This window comes from Schistocerca serialis, chromosome 4 (assembly GCF_023864345.2).
Source record: "Schistocerca serialis cubense isolate TAMUIC-IGC-003099 chromosome 4, iqSchSeri2.2, whole genome shotgun sequence".
In the NCBI taxonomy this organism is placed as follows: Eukaryota; Metazoa; Arthropoda; class Insecta; order Orthoptera; family Acrididae; genus Schistocerca; species Schistocerca serialis.
In genome coordinates, this window is record NC_064641.1 from 12,505,799 (window position 1) to 12,526,646 (window position 20,848).

At 42.3% G+C, this 20,848-nt stretch overlaps 1 protein-coding gene across 1 annotated transcript in view; it reads right to left on the minus strand.

Moving 5' to 3' along the window:
* LOC126473704 (intraflagellar transport protein 172 homolog) overlaps positions 1–20,848 on the minus strand; it is a 358,573-nt gene that overhangs the window by 158,358 nt on the left and 179,367 nt on the right. The window contains exon 16 of the mRNA XM_050100944.1: positions 8,412–8,592. Within this exon, the coding sequence (XP_049956901.1) occupies positions 8,412–8,592 (181 nt within the window). The remainder of the gene's footprint in view (positions 1–8,411; positions 8,593–20,848) is intronic.

Sequence of the window (20,848 nt, forward strand, 5' to 3'; positions counted from 1 at the left end):
ATAAGCACCCATCAGATATAAAGTAAAAATTTGGGAACCTATATAAACTTAACAGAAAATTATAAAGATCCCGCATCAGATATTTCTTCTAGAAGATAACAGTCTATTCTGTTACCTCCAACAACTATGGCAATGGAAATAGCTTTTGCCATCAATATGCACCCACTACTGCCAGTGAAGATGGCATCACTTTGGTCTCCATGACAGGACACAACAGTCTTTCCAGCTATACCCCACATCCCTGCGTAAGAGGGATTATGTATTTCTGTCTACCATGCAACCACTCTCATCGATCAATCACTTAACTTTCATACAGTAAAACGCACTATTCAGCTACTCGCTCTACAAGTATATGATTATCTAGATTCAAGGATTGAAAATTGCTGTCAGCTACATGCCAAGTAACAGAATCCACAGTAAAGCTCCATGAGAAATAATGGTCTATTGCAAACTGACTCCTGTTGTTACAGATTTAGGTAACTATTTTCTTTGAATAATATCACCATAAAATCAAGATGTAGGAAACAACTAACTGAAGATAAAAAGCAATTATTTAATATGAGTGAGATAAGCAGATTTTTCCCAAAGTATGTGCTTTCCGTAAAATTATTAGGTCATGTTACCTGGTGTCAGGTCAAATATTATTAAGTAGTATAGTGGAAGTATATTGTTAATGCTGTGTGTACAGATGATCTTTTTTATGATTTGTTGGCTTGTTGTTTATCTGTATCTTAATCCAGTCCTCATTCTTGGCGACACCTACAGCACAATGAATGATTTTTTTTGCAAAGAGAAGCAGTATTCTTACATTGGAACAGCTCATTATCCATGACTAAACTCCTGAAGTGTGACTGCCACAGCCTAGTTTAGTGGTCAGACCTAACAGCCTTCTGTAGTTTCCATTCTTTATCAGGAGGCTCAATAAGAGTAACATCAAAATGCCATTTCTAGCTGATACACCACCAAGTCTCATTATCAAATGTGACTGCATGTGGGCCACCACAGTTTATATTATGCTCACACCACAAGTTTCTGAAAATTAAGTAATTGAGTGAATTTTGCCATTAGAAATATATCTCATTGTATTCTGCTGTAGACAACAGAGCCTTTTTATCACCCTTTTTTCACTGCTTTTTGTCTTACAAAAATATCTTCCAGAGCAGTGCATCTAAAGCGAGGCAAAAGAAAGTAGTATAAGTATTGTGTAAAGCAAATAATCCAATGTGAGACCTCTTCAAAGATCTTCAAATTCGTACACTCGATTTTAAGAACATTTCTTCCTTAATGTTTACTGTCATTAAGAAAACCAATTTCAGTTCAATTTTAATTCACATAGGCATCTTCTTACCAAACAAAAGTGCTGGCAGGTCGATAGACACACAAACAAACACAAACATACACACAAAATTCAAGCTTTCGCAACCAACGGTTGCTTCGTCAGGAAAGAGGGAAGGAGAGGGAAAGACGAAAGGATGTGGGTTTTAAGGGAGAGGGTAAGGAGTCATTCCAATCCCGGGAGCAGAAAGACTTACCTTAGGGGGAAAAAAGGACGGGTATCCACTCGCACACACACACATATCCATCCACACATATACAGACACAGGCAGACATATTTAAAGACAAAGAGTTTGGGCAGAGGTGTCAGTCGAGGCGGAAGTGCAGAGGCAAAGATGTTGTTGAATGACAGGTGAGGTATGAGCGGCAGCAACTTGAAATTAGCGGAGATTGAGGCCTGGTGGATAACAGGAGAGAGGATATACTGAAGGGCAAGTTCCCATCTCCGGAGTTCTGACAGGTTGGTGTTAGTGGGAAGTATCCAGATAACCCGGACAGTGTAACACTGTGCCAACATGTGCTGGCCGTGCACCAAGGCATGTTTAGCCACAGGGTGATCCTCATTACCAACAAACACTGTCTGCCTGTGTCCATTCATGCGAATGGACTGTTTGTTGCTGGTCATTTCCACATAGAAAGCTTCACAGTGTAGGCAGGTCAGTTGGTAAATCATGTGGGTGCTTTCACACGTGGCTCTGCCTTTGATCGTGTACACCTTCCGGGTTACAGGACTAGAGTACGTGGTGGTGGGAGGGTGCATGGGACAGGTTTTACACCGGGGTCGGTTACAAGGGTAGGAGCCAGAGGGTAGGGAAGGTGGTTTGGGGATTTCATATGGATGAACTAAGAGGTTACGAAGGTTAGGTGGACGGCGGAAAGACACTCTTGGTGGAGTGGGAAGGATTTCATGAAGGATGGATCTCATTTCAGGGCAGGATTTGAGGAAGTCGTATCCCTGCTGGAGAGCCACATTCAGAGTCTGATCCAGTCCCGGAAAGTATCCTGTCACAAGTGGGGCACTTTTGTGTTTCTTCTGTGGGAGGTTCTGGGTTTGAGAGGATGAGGAAGTGGCTCTGGTTATTTGCTTCTGTACCAGGTTGGGAGGGTAGTTGCGGGACACGAAAGCTGTTGTCAGGTTGTTGGTGTAATGGTTCAGGGATTCCGGACTGGAGCAGATTCGTTTGCCACGAAGACCTAGGCTGTAGGGAAGGGACCGTTTGATGTGGAATGGGTGGTAGCTGTCATAATGGAGGTACTGTTGCTTGTTGGTGGGTTTGATGTGGACGGACGTGTGAAGCTGGCCATTGGACAGGTGGAGGTCAACATCAAGGAAAGTGGCATGGGATTTGGAGTAGGACCAGTTGAATCTGATGGAACCAAAGGAGTTGAGGTTGGAGAGGAAATTCTGGAGTTCTTCTTCACTGTGAGAGTCCAGATCATGAAGATGTCATCAATAAATCTGTACCAAGCTTTGGGTTGGCAGGCTTGGGTAACCAAGAAGGCTTCCTCTAAGCGACCCATGAATAGGTTGGCGTACGAGGGGGCCATCCTGGTGCCCATGGCTGTTCCCTTTAATTGTTAGTATGTCTGGCCTTCAAAAGTGAAGAAGTTGTGGGTCAGAATGAAGCTGGCTAAGGTAATGAGGCAAGAGGCTTTAGGTAGGGTGGCAGGTGATCGGCGTGAAAGAAGTGCTCCATCGCAGCGAGGCCCTGGACGTGCGGGATATTTGTGTATAAGGAAGTGGCAACAATGGTTAAAGGATGGTTTCTGGGGGTAACAGATTGGGTAAGGATTCCAGGCGTTCAAGAAAGTGGTTGGTGTCTTTGATGAAGGATGGGAGACTGCATGTAATGGGTTGAAGGTGTTGATCTACGTAGGCAGAGGTACGTTCTGTGGGGGCTTGGTAACCAGCTACAATGGGGCGGCCGGGATGATTGGGTTTGTGAACCTCAGAACCTTAGGCCCCCTACAAAACCTTTCACCTTACTCCATCAACCTCCTGACCCCACCGACACCCCGCACCTCTACCTTGTACCTTCTTCCTAAAATTCACAAACCCAATCATCCCGGCCGCCCCATTGTAGCTGGTTACCAAGCCCCCACAGAACGTATCTCTGCCTACGTAGATCAACACCTTCAACCCATTACATGCAGTCTCCCATACTTCATCAAAGACACCAACCACTTTCTCGAACACCTGGAGTCCTTACCCAATCTGTTACCCCCGGAAACCATCCTTGTAACCATTGATGCCACTTCCTTATACACAAATATTCCGCACATCCAGGACCTCGCTGCGATGGAGCACTTCCTTTCACGCCGATCACCTGCCACCCTACCTAAAACCTCTTTCCTCATTACCTTAGCCAGCTTCATCCTGACCCACAACTTCTTCACTTTTGAAGGCCAGACATACTAACAATTAAAGGGAACAGCCATGGGTACCAGGATGGCCCCCTCGTACGCCAACCTATTCATGGGTCGCTTAGAGGAAGCCTTCTTGGTTACCCAAGCCTGCCAACCCAAAGCTTGGTACAGATTTATTGATGACATCTTCATGATCTGGACTCACAGTGGAGAAGAACTCCAGAATTTCCTCTCCAACCTCAACTCCTTTGGTTCCATCAGATTCACCTGGTCCCACTCCAAATCCCATGCCACTTTCCTTGATATTGACCTCCAGCTGTCCAATGGCCAGCTTCACACCTCCGTCCACATCAAACCCACCAACAAGCAACAGTACCTCCATTATGACAGCTACCATCCATTCCACATCAAATGGTCCCTTCCCTACAGCCTAGGTCTTCGTGGCAAACGAATCTGCTCCAGTCCGGAATCCCTGAACCATTACACCAACAACCTGACAACAGCTTTCGCGTCCCGCAACTACCCTCCCGACCTGGTACAGAAGCAAATCACCAGAGCCACTTCCTCATCCTCTCAAACCCAGAACCTCCCACAGAAGAAACACAAAAGTGCCCCACTTGTGACAGGATACTTTCCAGGACTGGATCAGACTCTGAATGTGGCTCTCCAGCAGGGATACGACTTCCTCAAATCCTGCCCTGAAATGAGATCCATCCTTCATGAAATCCTCCCCACTCCACCAAGAGTGTCTTTCCGCCGTCCACCTAACCTTCGTAACCTCTTATTTCATCCCTATGAAATCCCCAAACCACCTTCCCTACCCTCTGGCTCCTACCCTTGTAACCGCCCCCGGTGTAAAACCTGTCCAATGCACCCTCCCACCATCACCTACTCCAGTCCTGTAACCCGGAAGGTGTACACGATCAAAGGCAGAGCCACGTGTGAAAGCACCCACGTGATTTACCAACTGACCTGCCTACGCTGTGAAGCTTTCTATGTGGGAATGACCAGCAACAGACTGTCCATTCGCATGAATGGACAGAGGCAGACAGTGTTTGTTGGTAATGAGGATCACCCTGTGGCTAAACATGCCTTGGTGCACGGCCAGCAGATCTTGGCACAGTGTTACACCGTCCGGGTTATCTGGATACTTCCCACTAACACCAACCTATCCGAACTCCGGAGATGGGAACTTGCTCTTCAATATATCCTCTCTTCCCGTTATCCACCAGGCCTCAATCTCCGCTAATTTCAAGTTGCCGCCACTCATACCTCACCTGTCATTCAACAACATCTTTGCCTCTGCACTTCCGCCTCGACTGACATCTCTGCCCAAACTCTTTGTCTTTAAATATGTCTGCTTGTGTCTGTATATGTGTTATGATGGGTATGTGTGTGTGTGTGCGAGTGTATACCCGTCCTTTTTTCCCCCTAAGGTAAGTCTTTCTGCTCCCGGGATTGGAATGACTCCTTAACCTCTCCCTTAAAACCCACATCCTCTCGTCTTCGTCTTACCCTCTCCTTCCCTCTTTCCTGATGAGGCAATAGTTTGTTGCGAAAGCTTGAATTTTGTGTGTATGTTTGTGTTTGTTTGTGTGTCTATCGACGCGCCAGCGCTTTTGTTTGGAAAGTCACATCATCTTTGTTTTTAGATATATTTTTCCCACGTGGAATGTTTCCCTCTATTAATTAATATATATATATATATATGGCGACCTGCCAGCGCTTTCGTTCGGTAAGTCACCTCATCTTTGTTTTTTTTTTATATATATATATATATATATATATATATATATATATATATATATATATATATATATATATATATATATATATATATATATATATATATGTCTGCTTGTGTCTGTATGTGTGGATGGATATGTGCGTGTGTGCGAGTGTATACCTGTCCTTTTTTCCCCCTAAGGTAAGTCTTTCCGCTCCCGGGATTGGAATGACGCCTTACCCTCTCCCTTAAAACCCACATCCTTTCGTCTTTCCCTCTCCTTCCCTCTTTCCTGATGAAGCAACCATTGGTTGCGAAAGCTTGAATTTTGTGTGTATGTTTGTGTGTCTATCGACCTGCCAGCGCTTTCGTTTGGTAAGTCACATCATCTTTGTCTTTTACACATCATATTTTTGTCTATTGCATCACATAGATTTTGTATTTTGGTGGAAATGTCATCAATAAGCACCCATGGGACAGAGAAAAAAATTGGGAACCAATAAAACAGAAAATTATGAACATTCCACATCAGACATTTCTTCTTGAGACTGTTTCTCTAGGCTATACAATTGACAATTCCTGTTAACAGCTATCAATGCAAGACAAGCAGCCACTCCTTAATATAGCCAACGACTCAACCCAGTAAATTTAAAAGAGATAAATACAGCATGCTCCTTGGAAACAATGCAAACCAACTTAAGTCCATATTACAAAGCAAAGTCCAGTCTATTCTGTATTAAAATTCCACTTATTACAAATAGAGGTCAAAATAGTAGTATCTAAGCCAAACTGGTCACATGATCCACAGATCTTAAATCTTATCAGAAGTGAATCAGACCAGCATTTGGCTGCTTTATATGCAAGATTCTGATGTGGTCTTGTCAGAGGGTGTTCCTGATGACAACTATCGTCTGACTAGTGGCATCACTGCAGTTGTCAGTAATGTTATGCCAGCCATGCAATTTCCATAATGACTGACCCTTTCCTGACCATCAACAGAGAAAAACATAGGCATTGCGTGGTCCGGAGGACCCACCACTGTGAGTGGCATCAGATTGCTGTCTGTGGGTGCTGTTACAGAAGGCCTGGGCACAACAAGTTTTGTTGGAAGTTGTACGAGTCACCCTGCAACCAGAGGGTTTATGGGAGCGGAGAGCCAGATGACTGCTAACCAGAATGACGGAGATGAAATTGATTTTTGTGGCACGACCAAACTATGTGGGTGGAGCCCATGGAAAACACCACAGACCTGCATGATAGACCTGCAGGACCAGGTTGAGTGGCATCTGAATTCACAAGGCCCAACTGGGGCTGGCCACCCGGAAGGAAAAGGCCTCAGGGATCACATGCACTGGTGGAGGGCACAACACAACACAACTGAGTGGGTGCAGTGAGAAACGCTGTTAAGGAGCTCTGATGCAGCCTTCAATCAGGAGACCCTGTAAGTTGCTAGAAAACCATACAGGCATTAGGTGCAGTGTCCTTGTGCATGGCAACTGAAAAGTCGACTTTTGTTCAAGTCCACTGGCTAAGAGATTGCACAGTAAATCTGTCACACACAGCAGCTTAAAGAACACATGTACAGGTTGTATTTTAGTCATTTTGCTGTTTCATGGATTGTAAATTCAAAAAGCATGTGAAGAGACTATTCCAGAAACACTGCCCATGTTGGGTCAGCTACCACCAGAGAAATTACTGGATGAGTGACTTGGTTGTGAGTAAAACTGTAAACATTAATAGCAAGGACACATGATGGGGCTATAGGCCTAAAGATTTGTCTTGGCTGCCTGCAACTGCAGCAACCATGAACAAAAGTAAGGAGACTAGTTTAACAACACACAAGAACCAGTATCCAAAAGTAAACTTGCAGGGTGTTTGCTTATGAAATCATCTAAGTTCATTTGTTGGGTTGCATCATGAGGATTCAGCACTTCTGCAGATATATCACTCACTTGGTACACTTTCATAGGTTGGATGTAGCTGTATTGAACTGATATAACATACCTCCTGCAAGTGTCCCTTTCTGCCACACCTGTGGCAATGTTGTGCACCAATGGGGGCAGCCGTTGCATGCTTGGCTAATGAAGCAATTTTACAACTGGGCACCAGCACTGCCAATCATTATTGGCAGTGCTGGTGCCCAGCTGCTGGTGTAACTGATTACAAAGTCAAGCAGGGCATGGGTAGATGGCGTATAGTGTGGCTAGTGCCAGAAAGCTGACAGCCCCCACATCCTCTTCCATAATAAGCCAACTCTGGGCTGCATGGGTAGTTTCATGCCTCAGAAAGAGTGCAAGCTAATTTAAGTTCGTATTCCAAAACAAAGTCGAGTCTACACCTTACGAGGTTCTGTTATGGGGAAAAAAGATCCATGTTAACAGTATCTAAGCCAAACTGATTATACCACACAACTGACTCATATCAGCCCTTGGCTGGCTTAGATGCTGGATTATGGCATGGCCTTGTCAAGTAAAGTTGCACCACCTACTCTTGTTTCCATAGTGATATCGTGCTGCTCCACTACAATGAGAAAACGACAGTATTTTTCAAACTGGTATTTCTGCTAAATTTACTGTTGCAGTCAACTCAGCTTGAATAAGAAAAAAATAGCTTATAGCAGTTCAATTATGGTTCATTCTTAATGCAGTTTCTAATAACTGGTTATCTTTGTTAATGTATTAATGGAACCATTATGAATCCATGAAAGTTTTCATTCATAATGAGAACTATGGAACATGGAAGGTGAATCAATAATGGAGTTGGAAATTCAATATGGTTCTGTACCTTCCTTTAACAGTACTCCTAACTGAGCTTTTTCAGTGCACCTCAGAAGCCAATACAAATCTTCACCATGTCACTATTTCTGCTTTACTGTTTCAAACACTGCAAAAACATCCCCACAATGAGGAGTGTGTCATAAATACAACATAAGATAGCGTACTGAAGTGTAAATATGAAGATAATTAAAATTTTATTTCAATACCTGGAGGCTTTGGCTGGCATATTAGATTTCAAATACAAGTTAAGTGCAGTTTCATAGTCTCCTTCTCTTTCTTTAATTTCTCCTGCTTTGTCTTCCTGTTTTGATTCCAATAACCATTTCATATACTTGTTACGTAATTCTTCAGACTTAGGATGACTCTTCATTTCTGCTAGTTCAAGAGCTGTAAAAAAATCAGTACAGCACACACTATCATACAATACAGCTAACAGAAACACATAAAAATACTTAATGACTAAAACAAATCTCAAAAGTAAAATCTACAGGTTGCAAACTAGTACAACAATTATGAAAAGTCTTCTAATTAACTAACTTTTAATAATCTATATCTACTTAAACACTCTGCAAACCACTGTGAAGTGCATTGCAGAGGTACTTTCCATGCACTCCATATTATGGTTTCTTCCAGCTCCATTCACACACGGGGCACGAGAATAATAACTGCTTAAATTCCTCTGTGCACACAGTAATTTGTGCAATCTTTTCTTTGCTATCACTACGTGAATGATATGTAAGAGGCAGCTGTATATTACCAGCTTCTTAACTTAAAACTGGTTCTTGATAAACTATGTAAGCAGGCTTTCACAAGATATTCGGCATCTGTCTTCAAGTATCTTAGGCTCACTCTCCCATGCGTCAAACAAATCTGTAATCAACATTCATTTTCACCCTATTTGCATATGCTCAATATTCCCTTATAGTCCTATTTGGTCTGGGTCTTACATACAAAAGAAGTATTCAAGGCCGGATAACATGGTGTTCTGCAGGTATTCTTCCTTTGTAAACTTATTACATTTTCCCAAACAACGGAAACTCCAGGTTGGAATAACAACAGTATGAGTAATAGGATAGATTGCTACTCACCGTAAAGATGACTCACTGAGTTGCAGACAGGCACAATGAAAAGACTGTTATACATGCAGCTATCAGTCAAAGCCTTCCTCAGCAAAGAAAACAAACACACAATAAAACACACCTCATGCACACTCAGATGCCACAACCCGCAGCTATGACTGGAATGTGACAGACATGTGAACAGCAATCTAGAGTGGGCTGGAGAGAGGGAAGGGATGGCATGGTATGGGTGGGGGGAGAGAAGAGCACTGTCTGGCAGAGCATGCAGGGACGAAAGATGGCCGCCAGGGGTCAAAAGCAGACTGCACCACCCTGTGGCACAACATGCTGCGGAACATAACATGCTCGATTTCAATGGCTGCTTCACTAACTGGGCCAGCTGGAACCTTACCTTGACCACCAGCATTTCTGAGCTGTGCAGATGGGACTTATTCTTGCAATACATAATATCTACAAAATATAAAAACGCAGTATATGAACCATGCAAAAAGGAATACAGACATCTCAAACTGAGACTGACAGGAAGTGCGAAACAGCTAAGCAGGAATGGCTAAAGGACAAATGTAAGGATATAGAGGCCTATATCACTAGGGGTAAGATAGATACTGCCTACAGAAAAATTAAACAGACCTTTGGAGAAAAGAGAACCACTTGTATGAATATCAAGAGTTCAGATGGAAACCCAGTTCTAAGCAAAGAAGGAAAAGCAGAAAGGTGGGAGGGCAATATTATGGAAATGGAAGAGGATGCAGATGAAGATGAAATGGGAGGTACGATACTGCGTGACGAGTTTGACAGAGCACTGAAAGATCTAAGTCGGAACAAGGCCCCGGGAGTAGACAACATTCCATTAGAATACTGATAGCTTTGGGAGAGCCAGCCCTGACAAAACTCTACCATTTGGTGACCAAGATGTATGAGACAGGTGAAATACCCTCAGACTTCAAGAAGAATATAATAATTCCAGTCTCAAAGAAAGCAGGTGCTGACAGGTGTGAAAATTACCGAACTATCAGTTTAATAAGTCACTGCTGCCACATCTAACATTAATTCTTTACAGATGAATGGAAAAAATGGTAGAGGCCGACATTGGGGAAGATCAGTTTGGATTCCGTAGAAATGTTGGAACACGTGAGGCAATACTGACCCTGTGACTTATCTTAGAAAACAGATTAAGGAAGGCAAAGCTACATTTATAGCATTTGTAGACTTAGAAAAAGCTTTTGATAATATTGAATGGAATACTCTCTTTCAAAATCTGAAGGTGGCAGGGGTCAAATACAGGGAACGATAGGCTATTTACAATTTGTACAGAAACCAGATGGCCGTTATAAGAGTCGAGGGGCATGAAAGGGAAGCAGTGGTTGGGAAGGGAGTGAGACACAGTTGCAGCCTATCCCCAATGTTATTCAATCTGTATTTTGAGCAAGCAGTAAAGGAAACAAAAGAAAAATTTGGGGTAGGAATTAATTTGCCTGCCTGCAAAGCAACGGGTAATCTTTACAGTAGGTGACATATCCTATTCCTTGTATTGTTATTACATTTTCCCATTATTCTACCAATGGACTGAGGCCCATCATCTGCTTTATATGCAATATGCCTATGAGAGCATTCTATTTCATAAAGCTACAGTCTTACATCCAGGTATTTGTACAAGTGCATTCCCTGAATGAAATATCTGTTATTTCTTTATTACTTTAATCCACCAAATAGAAACAAAAATGTGTATAAAGTGAATTTCTTCAGCTTGTAATAAATCGTGAGAACAACTGAGTTCATCCTGTCTGTCCTTGACATTCAGAGGACAGTAAATAATGGTGCCCTGGATGATTTTGTGTTATTTGACTTTCAAAACACCTTCAGTACAGATCCACATTGTCACTTAGGTACAAAAAGATGAGCTTAATGCATACTGGACCAGGTTTTTGAGTGTATTCAGAACTTCCTAGCAGAAAGAAATTGACACATTGTTCTTGACGGAGTGAAACTCTCACATATAAAAGCAACTTCAGGAATACCCCACAGGAGTGTTATTGGGCCATTATTATCAAAATACGTATAAATGTCTTATGGATAATACTAGAAATTTTGCAAGGTTTGCTTCGGATGTTGCTGTTGTATATGGGAAAGTTGCAAATAGCAGCAAGTGCAACAAAATGCACTGTTCAATAACACTGTTGACGATCAATCACTGGAAACAGTAATATGATAGAAGTTATGCAAAACTGAAATTGCTTCATAAAATTAATTGTAGGAGAAGTAGATGTTAGACTGAGATTCATCAGAAGAATCCTAAGGAACTGTAACTCATTCACAAAAGAAGTGACTTACAAACACTCATTCCAACAATTCTTCAGTGGTGCTCATCTGGAATCCTTACCAGCTATGATTAACAGAAGAGATAGAGAATATCAAAGAAAGAGCAACAAGTTTCATCACATTCATTTAGTAAGTGTGAAAGCATTATGGAGATGACAACTTGGATTGTCGGGTGTTCTGCCAGATATCAGCATCGTTCTTGCACAATATTTCAGTAACATAGCTCGTAACCTTCGTCAGGTGTGACCAGAGACTGCTCCTTGAGAGGACCTGGCCCAGTAATTATGTGTGTGGACTTCCCCCTCCACTGACGGTTGCAGGCATTCCCTCTGCAGCCTCCGCCCACTCGCTGCGGCCTGCTGGAGCACTACCATTCCGTTTTCTATCTGCTGTGGTTCTGGACGTTCCCTCTGTGGTCCGTGCCCGCCAGACCTGCTCCTGAGTGTTCCATCTTCGGCCTAGTGCATTTGGAGTTCTGTCTGGGTTGCCAGGCATTCATCCTGTGGTCCTTTCCCACTCATTGTGATCTTCTGGATCATTGCCATTCCACTTTCGGTCCACCGCAGTTCTCGATGTTCCCTCTGCAGTCCGCACCCGCTGGACTCACTCTCAGATGTTCCATCTTCGTAGAGCCTTGCACTCTGTCTGGGGATCGTTTTCTATATCCATGCCTTCAGCTCTTCTATTCATGGAGTGCTGCAGCTGTCCCTGTTGCTCCTTCAACAATTCCAGAGCAGGATCCCAGGCTCTGTTTAGCTGGTACCCCATGTCGGGGTTCATGAGACTGTCAGTTACTTTTATCTCTATCAATTCCCTTATAACACTATCCCAAAATGCTGGCATTTGATTTGTTTCTACTTTTTGCTAGCAAGTGGATACACGCCCGAGTGACAGCTGAATCTGTCCCTATTGCTCCTTTAATAATCCCAGAGCAGGATCCCAGGCTCTGCTTATCTGGTACCCCATGTCGCAGTTCATGAGATTGTCAGTTACTTTTGTCTCTATTGATTCCCTTATAACACTATCCCAAAATCTGGGTGCCTGTGCTAGAATTTTGCTTTCATCATAATTCATGGCATGATCTAGTTCTGAACAGTGTTCAGCAATGGCAGATTTCATCACCTGTCTTAATCAGGTGTGCCTTTGATGTTCATTGCACCTGATATCCACTGCTTCTTGTCGTCTGGCCAATATAGGACATGCTACACTGACAAGGTATATTGTAAATGCCTGGTTTCCGTAACTCCAGGTCATCTTTAACATTTCCTACCAGTCCCCTGATCTTGCCGGAGGGACAGAAAACACACTTGATGTTGTGTTTACAGAGGATCCTACTGATTCTGACAGAAATAGAACCAGCACAGGGCAGGTACGCCACCTTCTTAGCTTCATCTTGCTCTGTTTCTGGATATACTACCAAACAAATTGAGATGGCACTCCAATCGATATACTACCAAACAAATTGAGATGAGACTCCAACCAGTCACTACACCACTATTTAATTCAGCTTTTAACTGCAGGTGCGTCTGGCAGCACAGTCGTTGCCTACAGTGCATGCACGGAAGGCCTTTCTGCGGCTCCTAGTAGGGGCATTAGAAGCATCGCATTGCTCCCGGTCTGATAAATTTCGATGCTGCCGTGTGATTATCATCAGTTGTGCGTTGCAGCAGTGACAGCAGCAACTACCACCACCTGAATATGTCGAGAAATTGCATCAATAAAATATTGTGCGATTTACACAATATGATCCAGCAGCAAACCTGAGAAGTGTATTTGCAACAGATCTGTCAGGAAAGCCTGAAAAGTCACATCTGGTAACTCTATGGGGAGGAGATGGCCAATGACATACATGAGTTTGACAAGTTGTGTAATAAGAGAGGTAGACTGTTGTGCACTATGGCGTTTTTATTGAGATGCCATGACAAACAAACTGTCCCAATGTTTGCTAAATTTAAACATAATATCGGCTCTGCAGCCACTGTTAGAATTAAACAGCAGGTGAGTGCAGCTCTAGTGAGAGAGAGAGAGAGAGTATGTTATATAAGACAGGAACTGCACATGGTCTCCACGAAATTACTGTCACTGCAGCTGAAATTCTTTTCAAAACTCTCAGCTGTATTCTGGGATTAGACAGGTAGTGCCACCTGAGCGCTAGCTGAGTGGTCAAAACAACAAGCCAAGGTTCGCCAAATGTCAAAGTATACTCATCTCGAGGCCCAGTCACAGGAAGGGAATACACCACGTCGACACATTGTGTTTAATCTCACAGAGAAAATCCTGGATGAGGCAGCTGTTGCAGTGCTCAAGAAAGGTTTGAACTATGCACCCACACAACAGACACCTCCAATCGGAGATGTCATAGCTGGCATAGAACAGGCAATTTTGACACTTCCCAGTGACATTGCAGTAGAGATTAGGAGCGACACCTGCTAAATTTTAACAAGGGCCCACCAAGAAAGTTTAACATCAGCTCAGCAGCAAGGAAGGCTCTGCAAGACTTGAGAATGGACAAAGATTTCGTCATTTTACCTGCCGACAATGGGAACACCACCATCCTTCTTTCACAAGTTGAATACAACAGCAAGATGGAGGCGCTGCTTGATGATCCTGCCTGTCACAAGCTAAGAGAGGATCTGACTGGCAAGATCAGAGAAAAACATTAGATCTTCTCAAGAAGAGTTATATTTCTTCTAACGTGATTAAGAGCCTACACCAACAGGCTGCAGTTACCCCAATACTTTCGGCCCATCCAAGATACGTAAGGATGGGTCTCTTCTTTGCCCATTGGTGAGCAACATTGGAACTCCTACCATTTTCTGGCCAAAAATTTTATTACACTGTTGTGATCTCCTATAGGCAAGTGTGATCATCATATCTGGGATTCAGGGGACTTCATAGGATGTCTGAAGACACTTAAGCTACAACCGTTGGATCTTTTGGTTAGCTTTGATATTGTACACCTTATCAGCAGCCAGTTTGAGAAAGACATTGTGGCATTGCTTAAACATGTACTTACCTCAACTTATTCCTTATTCAAGGACCAGTATTTTGAACAAGTGAACGGTGTCGCCATGGAAAGTCCTCTGTCTCCCAAGGTAGCCAACTATTTTATGGAACACTTTGAGGAAAAAGCACTGCAGTTGGCAAGTCTCTAACCATCCTGCTTCTGGCGGTATGTAGACGATACGTTTGTGGTCTGGCCCCAAAGAGTAGAGACATTACCTGTGTTTCTCCAGCACCTGAACTCACTTCATCCCAATTTACAGTTCACAATGGAAGTGGTAAATGATGGCACTTTGCGTTTCCTGGATGTCATACTTAGAAGAAAAGCTGATGGTACACTAGGACATAGTGTCTATTGCCAATCAGCTCATATGGAGTTTTATTTGCACGCCGCAAGTTGTCATCACTCTGCGCAATGACTTAGTGTCTTGTGCCCCTTGGTGCACAGAGCGCGTGTGGTCTCAGATGCCGACAGTCTACCTGCTGAGCTACAACACCTAAGAATGGTATTCCGACAGAATGTCTATTCCGACAGACAGATTCGCCAAGCATTCTGTTCTAAGCAAATTCAAAGCTGGGATGTAAATAAAGATGCAGAGGCACCCACTGCAATGGTGTTCTTGTCTTATTTTGGCAGCATACCTTCATGAATAGAAAGAACCCTCAAAAGACATGACATCATGTGTGTTTTTCAGCCACCAGCAAAACTGAGGAATTGTGTTTGGTCAAAGATGACCTTGATCTTAGGAAATACAGCATGTACAAGATACCATGCCAATGTGCAAAATCTTATATTGGGCGGACATGCAGAACTGTGCAAGAACGTTGTGTCAAACATCATCGTCACACAGGACTGGGGCAACCTGATAAATCAGTGGTAGCAGAGCATTGCTTCAACACGGGCATCATATGTTTTAAGAAAAGACTGGAATTATATCCCCAGCATAATCTTCCTGGGACAATGTTGTTAAGGAGGCCATACATATCCATACAGTGGACAATCTTGTCCACAGGGATGCAGGTATTCAATTAGAGTATCCTGGAATCCAGCACTGGCTGCCATTAAATCAAAACTGGGAAAACGAGAACTTCTGATTCATGATGTAACGCAACACACTGCTGAGATTTAATTCAGCTTTTAGCCACAGGAACATCCGGCAGCACAGTCATTGCCCACAGCACATGTGCAGAAGGCCTTTCTGCGGCTAGGAGACCTGCTTTCCTCCGACTGCAAGCATCTTCCCATGCATGCATACTGCCTGCTCTGGACCTCGTAAATTTCGACACCACAGCGAGATTGTCGTCAGACACACGTTGTAGCAACTATCACCACCTGAAAATCTTGAGCAGTTGCATCGATGAAATATTGTGCGATTTACACAATATGATCCGGCGGCAAACACAAAAAGTCTATTTGCACGGACACAAACTCATTACAGAATATATTCAGTTTCAAGCGAGCACCAGGCTCACTTAAAAATTTGCTTCAGTCAACATTTTTTAAGCTTTCTTTAAAATCTTCAGTAGTTTTGTCATTAATCGGTCTTACTGTTACCTTGTAACACTGAAAATAATTGATTATTGACAGTATAAAGTAATTGGATAGATAAAAAATCTACTCAGCAAGCAACGGCAGGAGAACGCACATATGGAAAAGATCTTAGGTATGCAATCTTTCAGAGCCAGTGGCTCCTTCTGGTAGAAGGGTTGAAGGGTAAGGAACAGGGGTGAAGGAAAAGGCCTGGAGAGATTCAGGAAAAGGGACAGAGTTCGGGAAAGTCACCCAAAACCCATGGTTAAGTGAGACTTACCAGATGGAATGAGAAGCAAAGACTGATGGTTGGGAACTCCGCCAGATGAGATTTGAAAACTTGAGACTTAAGATGGAAGACAAGGTAATGTGGAAGACAGAGAGTACTGCTAAAACATCTTGAATGAGTTAATATGAGTGAAAAGCTATGCACATTGTATGTAATAAGGGGTGGGACGGGGACGGCGAAACATAAGATGGGTCAGAAAATGAAAGATGTAGAAACTAACATGGAGTGAAGAAAGGAGTGGTTACTGTGAAGAAATGCTGAGATGGAAGAAATTAATGATGAATGCCAGGTGGGTGATAACCAAGGAATGTTGTAGCACTAGTTCCCAACTGTGGGATACTAAGAAACTGATATTTGAGGGGAAGAATCCAGATGAAGTATGTTGTGAAACAGGCACCAAGGTCATTACTGTCATGTCGTACAGCAACAGGAAATTGTGTGTTGCTGGTATACACACACTGCCTATGCCCTTTCATCCTAACTTATAATCTGATGGTAGTCATGCCAATGTAAAAGGCCGAACAATGTTTACATATCAGCAGGCATATGACACGTGTAGCTTTACAGGTGGCTCTCCCTTTGATAGTATACGTTTTGCCTGTTACGGGGCTGATAAAAGTGTTGGTAGGAGGGTGCATAGAGCAAGTCTTGCAGTGAGAGCCGTCACAGGAGTAGAAGTCATAGAGTAGGGAGATGGGTGCAGAGGGAGTGTAGGGTCTGACAAACATATTGCAGAGATTCAGAGTGTAGGGAAGCAGCATACTCACGCCTTATAAAATTCACATCAGTCTTTCCATTGTGTGCCAGCCTAGTCCGTTGTAACTAGCTCTGACATCATAAATATTGCGCAATACTTTAAAATGAAGTAAATAACCTGAAACGTTTCTAGCATGTCAGGAGTAATACAAAATCAATATGTGTTGGATATCAGTTCAATAACTTTAACCATTTTTGAAATTTGGATGTTTTTCTGTAAAAATCATTGGCGCAACAGAAAAGAGCTAGAAACTTAAAAATTTATATTTAGATTCCTTTTGCATAATAATTTAGTAGAAACAGTATTCTGGATCTCACAAATTAAAATTTTAGTTGAAATTCATGATTTTCTAGATTTTCTCTTAGAAATTAAGGAAGCAAGATAGATTAAGTAGGCAAATAAATAAAGTTTGGATGTTTAAATTTAAGTAGAAGGGAGATCCTCTACAATCATAAAGATGTGAGAAGTTTCAACTGAATAACTATAAAACTGTAGCGATAGCGTATCTCCAAAGGGCAAGTTCAGAGCTCATCTACTGCGTGTAGTGTAATTAAATTAATTATCTCGCCCAAAATATTTGACTTAGCCACGTCAGACTTTTATTATGATTACTTACCTGTGTGCTGATTGCACATTTAAATTGAGAACTTCATTGGCCATCAGCAAAGGAAGCGATGATTTATTCGATAATTTAAAGTGGTGCATTACTAGCCCAGCGGCTAGTCGGGAGAGCAAATTTGATCAGGTGTTCCCTTAGCCGTCCGCACCACGGCTTTCTATGTAAGAATGCTGCACGAGAGAAAAAAAGGCCCCAGTTCTCTCCAGACGCTGATTAGCGCACCACCTGTGCCGGGAGTCGCGTCGCATTGGTATCGTTGATATAAACAGCCTCGGATGCCGTAATAAGTTACTCGGGAGACGCGTAATCATGAAATCGTTTTCGAGTGAAGTGATAATTTTGGGATGACGTTAATGATCTATCTTTAGTTTGCATATATCATATTTTCAAATGTCGCCGCAGGTCAGACATTCTACCATTATTAGCGTGAAGTTTGATGAACATTATCATCAAATTATGGCGAGCATTCACTTAAACATTTAATTTGAACAGTTATAGTTGCATCAGCGAATTAGACTGTGAACTGCTCTGGTAGTTGGATTGTGTGGATACTTTTTGGTCTGTGACTTTCAGAATATAGTGAACATTTTAGAGAGAATGGTTTTTGATTATGAGTCCCAGACAATCTCCTAATTCCTCAGAGCTATAAGCTGTAGCCATAAATGTATTTCTCAGATTAGGTGGGCACTAGGGATTCTAATTACAGGCTTCACGTTTTGCTAATCACTTTCTGGTTGCCAATATTGTAGTTAGAGAGCCAGTGTTGAGAATGGGAAACAACAGCATTAAATAAATAATAGGAACATTAACAATTATTCCACCCGCCGCCCCACATATGGTGCCAATCGGCTGGGAAAGAAACTGAGTAAAAGTGAAAGTGATTTTTAAATATTCGGATTCGGGAGTGAAATGCAACACGCAACTGAGTAATAGAACAGTGATAGTGTTACATGTGCATGTGGACGACGCAATTGGATTAACAACGCATCTGGATTGACGGAGCTGGCACTGAGTCTAGCGGCACTGCCGGCATCACGAGAAGCCAGTTTTGCCTCACCGCAGTCGTCCGCCGGAGCAACCGGAGCCGCGCCTGCAGTTGCGGGCCACGCAAACACACAGCAGCCATCGAAGTGCCATCTGCAGTTCAACGCGTCGCGTCGCATCAGTAATCCTGGTACGCCTCGCCGGCAACGCCACACGTTGTGCAGAAGGAACTCAGTTAAGTGGAAAGCTGTTAAAATTTTTACTAACCTGCACTCAAAGACTGTCGGCGATGGAACCGCCAGAAGAAACTGAGGTTAAACTTAAATCAGAACCTATATCTGTTGAGGGAACTGTAAATCCAGACAATGGTTCAAGTGTAAATATACATGAAAATAGTAATGTTAAAGTGAAATATGAAGTATTGTATCCTGACAGTAGTGTGAACAGGGGCAATGTTTCAATAACAGAGACCCCTGTAGTAAAGCAGAAATCAGAAATTGTTAATTTATTGGATGATAGTTTATCTGATGAGTTAAAAACGAAACAGTCATCAGAGGTGGTAGAGTTTAAAAAGGATAAGTTAGATATGACTGACCAATCAGATGTTTCATTTCGTTTTGATGATTCTGGTATTGGAGCTAGTTTTTCGTCACCTGAGTGTGATAAAAAACCAGCTAGTGAGCAACCCAAAGATACTGGGGCTATTGATTTAAATGTTATATTACAAGCAATAGCTACCAGTATTGCTAAAATGACAGCTGAATTAAAATCTGAAATAACTGAGGTCAAAAGCAGTAATGCTGAATTAAAGTATGAGATTGTGGCCAGCCAAACTAATTTTAATAAGTGATTGGAGGTAATGGACAGTACCTTCAAGGCTGGTTGCAATAAGCTGAAAGAGGATCTGGACAGTTTGAATTATAAAATTGATTACAATCATGAGGATATTAAGAAAAAGGTTGCTCAACAATTTTCTGAAATGTATAAAACAGTAAAATCAAACTGATACTACTCATATTATGCAAAGAGTAGATAATGCTGAAATGAGAGTAGAAAATATTAGTACTAACATTGCTAACATTGAGAGAAAAGTAGCTTCAGTAACTTCTGGTAATGGTAGTATACAACAAGTTGTAGCTGCAAACGCCGCATTTATCGGATGTCAGCAGTTCTTGCAGTTCGATCCAGATAAAAATATCGACCCGCTGGAACGATTTTGAAGATGTGATTCCACCAACTTGGTCTGAACGAGAGAAAATCTCATTTATTACAAGCCATTTAGTGGGTGATGCCATGCGTTGGTCAGTTGATGTTTTGTTGAAGTGTAAAACAATAGCGGAATTTAAAACAGCTTTCATTAATGAGTATTGGTCTAGCAATAAGCAAAATGAAGTGTTGAGAGAATTATGGAGTGGAAAACGCTTCAATGCAGGCAAGGAATATATTAATGAGTTTGCCAGGTCAAGGATCTCACGTTTGTCACATTTGGCCGAAAAGCTAAAACCTGAAATGATAATACTAGGTCTTGAAGCCAAACTGCCATGGTATTGGCAAACTAGAATTGTATCTGCCCCTAGAGACAATCTGGATCGTTTCATTGAATATTTGGAACGTGTAGAGTGTGTGGCTGCCAATGAGGAGCAAGCACGTAATAACAGAAATGCTAATAACACTAGTAGTAATTTTAAGAACGAGCAGAATGGCAATGTAAACATCAGAACAGTAGGTGTTCACCGTACTAAGAAAGGTAGGAATTGGAGAAATAATTACCAGAACCAACAATGGCATCCGAATGATAGTAATTTTGTTCCTAACAAAAATGTGCAAGTAAACAACAGTGTTGAAAGCAATGCTGTGTCAGTTAACTATAATGCAAATAAAGGTAACAGTAGTATGTAGAGGCTGGAAAACTAGTTCCCATCTATGAAGATACTGGCACTCACTAGGCGGTTGCTTTTCCTAAGCCAGTAATTATAGTAATTACTATGACAGATCAGAATACTCAAACTGAGGATTCGGGTGATGGGTCGGTAGCATCCAATGATACTGCAGAAATATTAAA